The sequence below is a fragment of the Folsomia candida genome, unplaced genomic scaffold (genome assembly GCF_002217175.1).
Source record: "Folsomia candida strain VU population unplaced genomic scaffold, ASM221717v1 Fcan01_Sc039, whole genome shotgun sequence".
NCBI lineage: Eukaryota > Metazoa > Arthropoda > Collembola > Entomobryomorpha > Isotomidae > Folsomia > Folsomia candida.
The window spans coordinates 1,074,383-1,088,672 of record NW_019091231.1 but is presented as its reverse complement, the minus strand read 5'-3'; the positions used below and the strand labels follow the sequence as shown (position 1 = coordinate 1,088,672).

The 14,290-nt window shown below is 36.8% G+C and overlaps 2 protein-coding genes across 2 annotated transcripts; one reads left to right on the top strand and one right to left on the bottom strand.

Annotated features, from left to right (window-relative positions):
- Positions 1 to 1,476: 1,476 nt before the first annotated feature.
- Positions 1,477 to 2,160, bottom strand: LOC110861266. Its single transcript, XM_022110369.1, has one exon. The coding sequence runs from the start codon at positions 2,158 to 2,160 to the stop codon at positions 1,477 to 1,479; it is 684 nt and encodes a 227-aa protein (XP_021966061.1).
- A 5,835-nt stretch (positions 2,161 to 7,995) lies between these two features.
- Positions 7,996 to 10,220, top strand: LOC110861229 (furin-like protease 1). Its single transcript, XM_022110334.2, has 3 exons — positions 7,996 to 8,142; positions 8,229 to 8,686; positions 8,756 to 10,220. The coding sequence occupies exons 2-3, from the start codon at positions 8,278 to 8,280 to the stop codon at positions 10,090 to 10,092; spliced, it is 1,746 nt and encodes a 581-aa protein (XP_021966026.1). The 5' UTR covers positions 7,996 to 8,142; positions 8,229 to 8,277; the 3' UTR covers positions 10,093 to 10,220.
- Positions 10,221 to 14,290: the final 4,070 nt, after the last annotated feature.

Here is a 14,290-nt window from a genome sequence, read left to right as displayed (position 1 = left end):
CAAAGCTGAATGTTCGCCCCCTCATTGTTGGGCGGAGTTCCATCAGAATAGAATCTACCCTTAGAATTACTGAATTTGCACTTTCTGGTTGTTTCTAAAATAATGAAAAATAGCTGTTATGAGCTAGGCAAAAAACGTAATAAAATCTTTTAAATTAACAATGACCTCCGTATCCTTAACATCCTTCACATATTTGACAATCACCAGAGCCGTACCGTCAAATTCTCGGGCCTGGTATGTTTCCTAGGTCCGGGCCTTTAATAAACTTATTAAATCGAATGAATTTTAACGCGAACTTATTCCACAATTAAGCGGTTAAAGCTTTGTTGCGTCTGCATACTAACACACTCTGTTGAATTAAAAGTTGTAATTTGCAATTAGTATCGTACGCCTTCTTATAATAAAAGTGTTTCATGTTTCCTAATCAATCCATTCTCCACTCATTCCATGTAATGTGATTTTTCCTTGAAAGCAATCATAAGGGAGCCGCAGCTTTAGCTTCCAATCACTTTTTCGTGAGTAACAAAAAACAATACATATGTATATATGTACATATGTATGTATGTATTTGTACATATATACATCTAAGCACATCATTATATATTTAACAAGTAGACGAACTTTAGGCTCCCACAGATGTAATATAATAGCTATTCGTTATTAAAAAACGGAATAATAAAAAAGCTGAATAAGAAAGAAGCGATTTTATCAGGCGACTGATTAAGTAAAACGTAGTACTCATAAAACTAACGTGCCTATATTATGGTTGAATTTTTTGGGTCAATTTTAGCTAATTTTGAATGCATTTAATCATAAAGATTTAAAGCTGGAGGTTTTTTTCCTTGGCATTAGCTTTGGTGGTCGTATTTTAAAAGTTGTATTTCAATTTCCAAATCTTTGCCATCGACTCGACCTGCTTTGATTGACTTTATATTTTGTATCCACAAACAGCTTTTTGCTCATTGTTTATGATTAATGTAATTATGGAAATATTTTTAAGATGGACTCCGGATGAAACATTAGATTCAGTACCAAGTTTGTTAAGTAAATTTCATTCCAAAATTGTATCCTATATCAAAGGTATGAGTTATTGCAAGTGTTGATTGTAATAGATCCCACCTTGTATTCATGCTGAATGATTTATGCATAAATTTCATCAGATATTATAAAATAAAGTAAAATTTGGACGCCGTGCTCATTAAGATCTACTTTGATTTATTTATAATGCAAATAAAATTAAACTGCGAGACCAACAGATATAACGTGCCAATTACTCCAGCGAGACTCGTCTACATTTTGTGTTTGCAAATACGGAGATCATTTCGTCAAATGAAATATTATCAGTAACCCGGTGTTCAATTGAAAGAATGGCTAGGCTTGATAACTTCTCTTGACTCATCGATGAGCGGAGATAATTCTTGATTAATTTTAATTTGGAGAATGATCTCTCACTTTGGGCAACAGTAACAGGAAGGGTTAAAAAAATTGAAGGGCACACGCGACGTTTGGGAAGCATGATTCTAGTTCGTGCTGATAGATAATCTGAAGTAATTCTAGTGGAGATGTATCACACAAGGGTCTCCCGTCGGGTAACAGTGCAGATATCTGATGCTGTATGTATTTGAAATCATTGTTGAATTTACTCTCGTCAAAGTCCCCAGGATATTTTAAGCGCAAATTTTTTACACATTTTAGAGAGTTGTCGTTAGTTCCAGCAGAAAGTCCAGCCCCCCAAAGAAATCCAAAATCTTCTTCACACTTCCTTAACTGAGCAAATCGGGAACTCATTTCTGAAATCAAATTATCCAGTAACTCGTTGAAAAATTCTAATTTAAACTTTTGAAGATTGGTGAGTTCTTTGGCGATATCTTCAGATAATTCCCCCAATTTTTTTCGATTCACTCCTCTGGTTTGCCGTTTATCGATGAAGCCAGAATTAATGTCGATGTCATAATCTTCGGCCAGTGTACTTGATTCCGATAAGCATTCTTCAAATCCATTTATTCTAAACTCTTTTAGCCAGGAGAGAAGTGCTTCCAATTTCTTCGAAGCGATGGCCAAGTTATTACTCTGCTTTTGCAAAGTAAGGTTGCAAATGTTGATGTTGTGCAAAATATGATTCCAAATCTTCACTGATAACAAAAACTTGAAGGTTAGCATTGTGTTAAGGAGTGAATCGGCCCCCGCAACCGAATCCGCGTTGAAGTTATCATTTGTAGTTATCTCGACTAGAGCTTCGATCACATTTCCCTATTGCGTCGCTAATGCTTGGACGGATTCAGCTCTTGATGACCAAGGAGTTGTGCAATGCCCTTTAAGATGATAATTTAATTTTGAATTCAACACCTGCCACCGCTGAGTCGAAGCATGGAAAAACATGAAGATGGTTTGGATTTGACCAAGTGATAGTTTTGCTTGAAGCACACGCTCGGCAGCATTTACCCCTACCAAATTGAGCGAGTGGGCAGCACATGGGATGAATTGAAAAATCTGACAGACTGTTCTGCCAATTTCGCAACAGTTTCTTGGTCTTTTTGCTTCTTTTTGCGCTTGTCGCTGCCACATACGTACTTGTACTCCCCAGGTAACTTGTCTCCCATGATAAATTATTCATTAAAAATATGAAAATAGTCTAACTTTTATTACAAAATAATTCAAGAGTTATAGAATATTTAATGATAAGAAAGATCCCGCATATAAACATTGATTTGAATACCCGGTAAATGTTTGGGGTACAAAAATTCACAACTTGAGTTTACGAGGTAACCCTCTCAAGTGTCTAGCTCTTATTAAAGATTTGTTTCCTATATGCTATAAATTACGACAAATTTAAAGCAATCGCAGCTTAACCAAATAATTTATCTACAAATTCAGTGGCAAGCTGACAAACATACAATTCAAAATATGGACAAATGCATGCTTCATGCATTCACTTTCCCACCATCGCAGTTTAATAAAACAATTTGTTGATGAATTGTTTTTCTTTGAATTTTTTGTTTTAATAAAATTTAGAAACTTTCAGTGAGTTCCAAATTTTTTGAAATAAAATTTCTCACAAAGTAAAAAAGGCATGGACTTCAAAGTTGCGAAATCATTTGAACTTACAATAGTTTCAAGTTCAAAATTTTCTGAATTTTCCTTGTTGGTGAAAATGAATTATCATTGCTGGTTGAATAATATCTAGTGTAAACGTCGAGGCGTCCCCGGGCCCGGGCCTGGTTTTCCATACCACCTTATACCACTAGCGGTACGCCGCTGCTAGTATTAAAAAATACGTCGAATGTATATAATGGTTATGCTGGGAGCTCATGGCACCAAAAAGGTATCCCTCATTAGTCATATTTTTTATAATTCGAAAGATTTGTAAGTGATTGGGTAATACGAAGATTTCACATTTAGTAATTTCGCAGTCAGCTTAATCTCTAAATTAGTGTAAAATATGTAGGTTTCGTTTAACCTTAGTTTAATGAAGCCCATTAACTTTGTTATCGTGATTCCGTAAATTTGCAAACGATGTAAACGATGGGACCATTACCTTACAGGGGTGCTTATCCTTATTTAGTAGAGCTAAAAACTGACCTAATTCCGCGCAAAAGTAGTTTTGCGTATTTATATATTTTTTTATAAAAGTCGAGTTGTCAGAGGTCTATACAAAAATTGGTTCGAAGAAATTGGTAGAAAAATGCCAAAGATATGGCCCCTCGAAGTCGACCATCTCATCAAGCACTTTTCCGAAGGAATAATGTCACACACAAAATTTTTTAACAAGTTGAAATCATCCGGATATAGTATTTCTCGAAGAAAAGTGTCTAATGTAGTTAATCCCGTTGGAATTAGAAGAAAATCTTAATTAGCAGGACTTCTATCACCAAAAGAGTTTCAGCCCCAAAAAAAGGTGTCGCGTACCGTTTTTCGAAGAATTAACGCCCTGACGAGGAAACAAAACCTTTCGACCAAAAGCAAATTGCAAAAGTCGTGAAAATATCTCAGTCACACGTGAGTACGGCCATTAAGAACAAACTTCAAAAAAAGGTGACGAAAAAGACCCAAGTTCGCAGACTAAATGCTACTCACAAGCAAAACCGGGTGACCAACTTTGGTAAGTTGTAGGAGAAGCTATGTGAGAAGAATATGGGAATTTTTTAAAATTTTTGATGAGGCCCTTTGTTATGTTCAAAATTGTAATGGAGAAAGAAAAATATGTTACTGCAAGGCTGGAGAATCTGACGCCGAATTTTTGCATGAAAAAAAGAGAAGTTTTGCAAAAAATTTATGGTGGTCGCTGTTATGAGTGGGCGTGGTGTGTTGCGTCTGATAAAAGTTCCAGAAAAAGTGAAGATAAATGCAGACTATGATATTGGCAGGTTTTAGAACCAATTTTGGGAAAACAAGTTTTAAAGTTTCGTCCTGGTGAGACGGACAAACTGTTTGTCCATCATGACGCCGCTTCCTCGAATGCGTCTCAGAAAACGACACAGTATGCAGCCGAATAAAAACAAAAGTATGGGACTTAAATTTTTCCTAACTCCGAGATACCTGTGAAGAGTCCTGATGCCAGTCCTTTTGATTTTTATGGCTTTGGACCGTTCAAACAGAAGCTTCATTCCACACGAGGGACAACTTTGGAAGACTTTGGAAAAAAGTTAGTGATGAGTGGATGAAGATTACCCTCGAAAATATAGGAAAAGTAATTGATTCGTGGAAACGGCAATGTAGGCAAGTTAGCTAGAGGCCTTGGGAACACGTTGAACATACGAAACAAAAACAAAAGCGGAGCAAGCGTATGGCTTGACTTAATTTTTAAGGTCAGTTTTTAGCTTTACTAAAATAGCGTAAGCCACCCTCGGTAATTGCATATAAGATAATCTTAGTCATAGCTTTAATTATATATCTATTTTACGTAAATAATTGAATAACACTAGGGACAAAAGTAAGGATACCGTGTGTTGCATATAGATCAGCGGTTGCGTTACCCGTTTAGCCGAAAGATATTTTGTTTAATCATTGCATCCTGAGTGAGGTGGACAACCCGCGTGACTTTGAATATTTTTGACGTTTGCTAAACCACCTTGTCAAATCACACTTTTTCCCTATCTTTCCTGCTTGTATCTTAATATCCTTCTCGGCGAGTATCTGATTCTATGCATAATTGTAGTCTACAATTATAGAATATTGTAAACTCTAGTTTTCAAATCCATATCCATGCGTAGAAAATAGTCAATTTATAACAGTGAAGCACGGAAACTGCCTTACCATATATATACATCGGTATTCATTACTTTCATACATACACTTCACCATTTCGAACATCCAGTTTGATAGATTATGTATATAGAACTTCGAATATGATATTCTATTGAAAAATAAAAACTAAGATATATTTTGATTTTGGGTCACCTTGGAAATATACAAGTTTTACGGCCGTATTCTTAATGCAAAATTTTGAGTGTGAGTGGGAGTGGCCACTCACTTTCCCTATCTTATAACATGGTGAGTGGGAGTGGCCACTCGCACTCAGGGTAAAAATTTTGCATTAAGAATACGGCCGTTAGTCAACACAATTTGAGACGCAAATAGCTCAATGTTCCGTATGTTTTCAATGTTTTCATCTTAATATAAAATGTTCACGAAAGTAATATTAATAATAAGTAAAACAGGTAAAAATATTCAGTGTCGTTGTTAATTATTTGAAGTAAGCAAAGTAAGATATTTAAAATAAAGTGTGTTTCTATTAATATACAAATTTTTTAACTTGGTGTATCTTATTTATTTGTAATTTATCTGATTGGTTGATTGATTGATGCTTTATTCAAGTATAGAACAAGTTCACAGTCATAAATGACGAGTGCAAATGTGTCAATGATGATAAAGGGTGTTAATAAAGTCCGATCCCATGCATTTTTTGGAGCGCGGTTGTTACAAATTCAGCTGGAACTTTTGAACCAGTGAAGTTATTTATTTCAAATTTTTACCATGGGAGGAACAACTAAACGTGTAAGTCATGAGCATCTTAGAGTTAAGATACAAACATTGCATCAGCAGGGGTTTAAACCTGCAGAAATTGTGCAAAAATTGGGCTGCAGCCGCAGAACTGTTTGGAAATGGAAGAACAAAAATTTTGTCCACGACAAAAAGCGACCCGGGCGACCCAGAAAGGTGTCACCTACCACAAAGAGAATGATTAAAAACAGACTTTACAAGAAAACCGGTAGTTCATTACGTAATTGTGCAAGGGAGTTAAATGACTCAAAACGCTATAAAGAGAAGAAGAAGCAAATTAACTATGTGACCGTGCAAAAATTTGTGAAATCTACGAGGTGGGGTCACACAGCTTACAAACTAACCAAAAAACCTCTCATGTCACAAAAAAATATCGATGACCGTCTGAAATTTGGAGAACTCCTTCAGAAAAGTGGCCATTTGAGTGAAAAAAGACTTGGTGAAGAATTGCGCAGTCACATCCTTTGGACTGACGAATCTATTATTGAGCTATATCCAAAATTGAACCAACAAAATGTTCGTTACAGGACAGAAAACAAATCGGATGTACCATCAAGAGCAGTCCCAAAATTCGGGCTTAAAGTTATGGTAGCGGGTGGATTTTGTGCACGTGGCGTGACTCCTCTACATATCATACCAAAAGGCCAAACAGTCAATGCAAAGTATTATATGGAAAAAATATTACCTATCTATTTCGATAGCATGGGGAACAAGGAAATATTTCCGAATGAAAGAAAAATAGTTTTCATGCAGGATGGTGCTACAGCCCATACAGCAAAAGCGAGTTTGAGTCTCATCAAGACGCAAGTTTCAACGGTCTGGAGCAAGGGGGTGTGGCCCGGAAACAGCCCAGATTTGAATCCCCTGGAGAACCTGTGGTCCATACTTAAGGAAAATGTATACAAAGAACCACAACCCCGGACGAGGGAAGAGCTAGTAAAAAAAGTTCAAGATGTATGGAATTCGATTCCCACAGACACATTGGAAAAATTAGCACAGAGCCTTAAACAAAGAGTTGAGGGCATGGTTAAAGTAAATGGTAACAAGACCAAATACTAAGGTAAATATGTCGAACATTTTTTGTAAGTATCACGGGTAGTTTTTTTTATACTAGCCTTCACTTTTTTATAGGAAAAATGGGATCGGACTTTATTAACACCCTTTATATATGGTACGATTATTAAAATTAGATACTCCTTTTTCTTAAAAGGAAAAAAAAGAAAAAGATTAGTTTAATGTTGTATTTGGAAGCAATAGATATAATTCGAGCTCGCTCAATCTTCCAAATTTGCACACTTTCCTAGCACTCGATTCCGGATTGTTGCATGGGAATCGAATTATGTCTCACGAGTCAGGATTACAATAATGCTTAATAAGTGTGTCTGATATTCACACTGCATTTTTAGTACTGAGCAAAAAATGCATAAGCAAACATATGTACTTAGTTACATCATCTTACTACCATGTATGTACTCGAGCCTGGAGGTAGGATATTGTCAACTATCACTGTTGATACTTGTACATAATTTACATCAATTAAGTACATGGGGCAGAATATTTTCCTGCTTATAACCATGATATGGATGGATGCAAAATTAAATGAGGACATTATTCCTTCACTAACTTTGTCATCTGTATATAAGGATGGCCGAAAAGTAAATAAAGTCTGATAAATAAACAAGAAATTAATAACATTCAGATAACGATTATTACAGAGTATGTTTATTGTGTTGGATTTCGTTGGTACTTTACAAATTATAATTTCTGAGGTAGCAACATTTTGGGTAAAAAAAACAGGATGAGGATGAGGGAATTTTCAAATTTTTAATTGATACGGTGTAAAATGTCAAGGTTGGAAGTCCATGGTGGTTGAATGCTCGTGCATTGTTTGCCAAATCTAATCAGCAGAGAGTACAATTAATGAGAAGAGTGACTGATACGAGACGGAAAACGTTGACGGGTGAGATCATACCTCATTCCAGTTACGACGTAGTTGGCACCATGCAGTAGACCTGAATCATTATTACGCGCAGTGTTATAATCCATGTAGGGCGTGATTATCAATCTAAAACTAGAATTATAAATCCTTACGTTCAACATTTTGACGTATTTTTTGCGATATAGAATAATTTTACGGAACTGGTAAACTAATAAAACGCAAGACCACATGCACTTTCAAATTTATCGATAGCTTCTATTGAACTATTATTATTTTATTATTTTTATAGATACTGATCCACAATAGACATCTACAACGGCAAAACCACTTAATTTGCAATGTTTCGAATTGCAATTATAATTTGTGTTTTGTATTCCGCTACAACCAGAGCGAATGAATTTATTGGGAGAACGAGCCGAAATTATATTGCGAGCCGAGATTCATGGTCGAGTACAAGACATGACGATTCATTTAGAAATGAGTACACCTTCAGTGATCCGGAGTGGGAGAAAATGTGGCACCTGAATCGGGGACAAGGCCAGGACATGAACGTTATTGAGGCATGGAATGAAGGATTTACTGGAAAGGGTGTTGTCGTCAGCATACTGGACGACGGTTTGGAAATCTCACACCCAGACCTTAGCAAGAACTACGACCCATTAGCCAGTTATGATTATGTGAGCAACGATCCAGATCCAACCCCAGATTACAGTGATTCTTCAAATTATCAAGGGACTAGATGTGCCGGTCAGTTTTTTAAGAATGTGCCCACTTTTCGGTAGCAGTATTCACCAATTTTACATATTATTGTCGCAGGTGTGGTCGCGGCGGAAGCTAATAACAGTATTTGTGGAGTTGGAATTGCATACGAAGCATCCATCGGCGGTATACGAATGTTGAATTCAATGAATTCAACCCCATTGGATAAAGTTGAAGCGGCCTCACTCTCCCATAATAATCAACACATCGACATTTACTCCGCATCCTGGGGACCTGACGATTACGGCCGAACCGTGGATGGACCTGGTGAGCTAGCACGGAACGCAATCTTTCATGGCGTAAACAAAGGGCGGGGCGGATTAGGTTCTATATTCGTGTGGGCATCTGGGACTGGCGGGCGATGGGGCGATAACTGCAATTGTGATGGATATGTGAATTCAATGTACACCATTTCAATTAGCACTGCCTCAGAACGGGGAACGGTTCCCTGGTATGCGGAACATTGTAGCCCAAGTCTCGCTACGACATATAGTTCTGATTCATGGAAGGCGAACGATCGTAACATTACAACAACGACAATAGGAGAAAAATGTACTTCTTCATTCGACGGTACGTCTCCTGCGGCACCGATCGCCGCAGGAATTTTAGCCCTAACCCTGCAAGCCAATCCTACCTTGACGTGGCGTGATGTTCAGCATATAATCGTTCGAACATCCCGCTCTGCACCTTTAACTTCCCAAGACTGGGCTACTAACGGAGCTGGTTTGAGGTACAGTAACTTCTTTGGATTCGGACTAATGGATGCTGGTGCCATGGTCAAACTAGCTCGTAGATGGATCAGTGTTTCTGAACGGTTCGTATGCCAGGTACCCGTTATACGGATAGATAGTGAGGAAACTATCGCAAGATATGGCACATTGCGACGAAAATTCAAATTGGAGGGGTTAAATTGCCCAAATGTGGGGCATCTTGAGCACGTCCAATTGATAGTAAGTACAAGGTCTAATCAACGCGGGAATCTTGGGATGGTCATAATTTCGCCATCCGGCACAATATCTACCGTATTAACACCCCGCCCGCGAGACATATTTGGTAAAAGTTTTATTAACTGGCCCTTCATGACGGTTCATTTTTGGGGTGAAAACCCAATTGGGACATGGACACTGGAATTTCAAAATAACGGCACGTTCAATCAGATTTTATCCAACGTGACGTTTTTGGGGTATGGAACACTTTCAAATCCAAATCAAGGCGATTCAAACTTTCCTAGTGGATTATCCAATAGGGATGAAATTCAGGATGAAAAATGGCCATTCTACATTTCATTTTGGACGATTTTGGAATTTTCGATAATTGTGTTTATTATTTGGCAAGTTGTTAAGTGGATTGGGGCACGAAGAAACGAGAATAAATTCACAAAGGTGCAGATGTAAAAAAAAAAAGTATAATCAACGCGAGCCGTAAATCAATAATATGTATTGTTTTTATTGAATATCCATATTTCTAAATATGTATCTTAATAAAATGATACCAAGCATCGTATCAAGCATCATAACTATTATTTCTCAAGTCGAAAGTAGTGTGTGTCGAAATTTATTATTACACTTTTAGTTAAGGCTAAGGAAGGTTTCTAGAATCATGATGTGGAAATAATTCAAAAAGTAAAGTATTCCCACATAGCCAATGTTCACGATCTCAAGGGTTCCAGAGACAATCTCATGCCATACCATCCAAGTTTCCAAAGCCTGAACGACAGCTTGAATTCCAATCCAGTTGTTTCCTCTTTTTGACCAAAGGTTGACTTACACGTGGGCAGCATCGATAGTAAGAAGGGCTTGGTGCAAGGGAGGAATATAAGAAGAGCGAGCTGAAGAAACGGAACGATTGTAATTGCTGCTTCCAACATAAACGTTTTCATAGTCTTTTCTCGAAGGGACCTTGACCGTGGTTCGAACGCTACAACAATACTAACCTTACAACAATTCCTAATGAAAATTTCTATGAAATAAACTAATAATCAGTTGTTACCATGACTGATTTTAGCATCAAAATCCATTAGAGAATTAATCGCTTGCAAAGCAACTAAATCCAAACTTCCAGCGCAAGCTAGCTGCCGTGAAGTGCATTACGAGGAAATAGATCCCTCGCCATTTTTCGATCACAGAAGCCTTGTCAAGAACCTGATTTAGTAGCATTGCCGTACAATAGAAAACACACAGGACGCACTGAAGCCGAAACATACGCATGTTTCTTGCGGATGCACATTTTGAGAAACGCCTTGAAGATGTGTTGAATTCAAAGAAAATACATTACAAAAAATTGCAAAGCCGTAAACGAAATTGAATGAGGGGGATGCATTCTGCGAACGGCATGTTGTATTTGTAGTCAGTTTGAACGTCAAACTGGTGCTTCAATTGGTAAATAGCGTTTGCCTGTCCTGCTGGAGATATAACTCCAATGATTATTACAGTTTTGGGTTATGAATCATAACCCAAAATTGTTTTCATAGCATTTAAGTTTTCAAAAATTTAAAAAAAAACTGCACATTTTTCAAAATTTTAAAACTTTTAAAAAATTTTGAAATTTTCAAAATTTTTTGAAATCTTGAAATTTTTTAGAAATTTTGAAAATTTTAAATTTTTTTTGAAATTTCGAAAAAATTTGGTGTAATTTTTTAAAATAAATGTGAACAGCAAAAGGTTATCAAAATATTGGTGAGTTTTGAAGATGGGTTTGTAAATCAGCATGTCGGAGAATGTGGGCGGAGTCGTATTTCTCAAGCTGGAAACTGATGGCCCTGGATGGTCAGACCTTCGTCACAAATATCGTCACAACTTGACGAAAAGTGAATTTTACACGGAAATTCTTTCAGTTCGCCAAAGAAGTCATGCATTGTGCATAGTTTGGTATAGGTGGGAACCCTGGGTTCGACCGGCACCTTGGAAGGGTCCCTAGTAAGTACTTTTATATTATCATCTACAAATGCATGCAATTCTGAAAACTGCCTTGTGTTCTTACTGTCTTTCTTTATTTCCACTTCATCCAACATGATTTTTGAACCTTATTCCAACTAGCCTATAACCTCATGACTTTAACAATATTACGGCTTCGAACCTACAAAACCAGTACAACACATATGCAGCGTCGAGACGTGGAATTAAAACTTTGAATATTAAAATTGAAAACACATTGATAAATTGACACTTTTTTCTGAAGTTATAAGATTGGCTTTATGGAGGAAAATTGTTTCGAGCCCTTCGGGGAAAAATTCCTGGGCCGTCAAAAACCATCGTAAGGACCTGAGCAATACATACATCAAATTGATTGGGATACCAAATAAAAAATAAAACTTAAAAAAATGCTTATGGTAGCTGAAAACTTTTTAGGTGAAAAACTATGACCTTGTTGAGATTTTTTCAAATTTTGACCGGCATCCGTTGACAATTATACTGGACTTCAGCTGTGCAAAATTTGAAATTATTTTACCCATAGATTAACAAGCAATTCCAATTCTTCTCTGCGGGGCCATAATAATTTTACATACTGTATATGGAAAATGGCTGTAACATGTGTGTGAGAAAAGATGTAACCGATATGATGTCTTTCTTTCCAAGATTCGTGGACTAAAATCAAATGATATGGACTGTTGAACATTCCCTCTGCATTTTTTCATGACGAGTTAGAAAATGCTTATGAAACGAAGTCTTTCCATCTGATGGAACATTTACATATTTTAATCCTTATCCGGGTGACTGGATCTGCTAATAGTGTGCGAATCTAGTTCATCGTGACCAGCAAAATCAATGACACACCGGACACACGGAAAAATTTCCTACATATGCCTCATGTCCAAATATTTCTCGAGTTCCGCTTTTTCTGTAAATTTTCTACTTTTATTACGACAAACGCGACAAGTAAATACATACTAAAATACGCCTTTGCAAGTTTCCTTGAACAAACCATTAATAAAACACTAGTTTTGCTAAGATTTTCTTCATGTTTGTATTTATTTGTCATCTCAGATAGCATTGTTAAAATAGTAATACACAAATGCTTTTTAAGGCTTTCGAATATTTGTGTAGCATATGCTCTGAGTTTCTGGAGCATTAAATGCTCCAGAAATTCAGACATGCTGCATGCATTTCTTCCCCTTCTGCTGAAGAAATTCGCGTAGGCATCCCATTGCTCAAACGTAGATTCCAGCTTCATGTATGTATTGTAGGTCTGTTAGCAAATTTTATCGATTTGTACAGTGTTACTAAATTATTCAACGTGCTCAAATTCAAGTAAAAAACTTCTGGTTGCATGCAGCAAGGAATGTATAGAATAAGCAGAACAAAACCAATTTCATTAAGTGAACCATCCTAAACATATTCGGATCCATCGAAAATACATAGATGAGTTAAGACAGCCACAAGATGACATATGTGTAAACCGTTAGTTTTAAATCGTATAAAAACAGATTTGTTCTGTAGGAAAGACAATTTGATTCAATACATACTTCGTATAGAACAACCCATTGCGAATATGCACAAATAAACCAGCATAGTAGTTTTCTATCGTTGATTTTACAAATACAGACAAAACTATATAGTAGACAGCTAGACAGGTTTAATTTGCAATACAAAATGTTCCAAAAAACCATACTTGCACCCCTCCTCCTTGTAATTACGTCTCTTACATTGGGCAAGTATTATAAACGCAACGGAAATTTTGAGCACTTTGGTCCATGCGTATTAAAATTTGTAAGATTGAGCGACAAACTTAAATACGTCGATCTGACCGAACAACTCATACACGTCAACAATCCGGCCACCCTTATCTACACGATCAGCCAAACACCAAAATTTTTCCATCAAAGAATACATGACAAATTGAATGTAATTGATTTTAAATTCTACGAGGTCTGCACGATCACCATTTTCGTACAGTTTAGTAAAGATGATAACAAATTTCGCTCACGATACCTCGCAAATACCCGGGACGTTCTACGAGACGAGGAACATTCAACACTTATCATAATGACGAGACACCTCCCGAAAAACGTAATTAAACTTAGATGCCCTGACGATTGTAGGACGCAACGTAAAATATTTGGTATACAAATAAAAGGGAATTTTAATTTTCCCCGGACTCTTAAATCCGTTAAACTAAAATGGTTCTTTATATGCCCTTATTGTAAAAAGCCATTTCAATCAGTACAATACACCCACAAAGTTAGGACACTTACGGTAACTGTGTTCAAGAAAAGCTGGGGTAAGCTGAACCACAAAATTGGAGTCTACTTAGGATATTCTGAAAGAAAAGTTCGAATTTGTGGCAAAGGTCAATACTATATTGCACAAGGGTCGATAACCTGCTACGCACATGACCGACTATACATAACTATATCTAATATTTTAAATGTTTCCTTCATTGCCAGCTCAAGTAAAAACTTGCATTCGCAAGATTGGGGTTTTTTCGAGCAGGGTTTTATACGAGGGGCCTCCATTTCCATGAGGTATATGTATTCCCAAATTAAATCACTGTATTTTTATGGGTATTCAGGCTCAGACGCGATCTATTGTAACTTTAATGTATGGTCGGAAAATTCGGATTTGGCCATGTGGGTGTCACCATTTTCACTAGGGG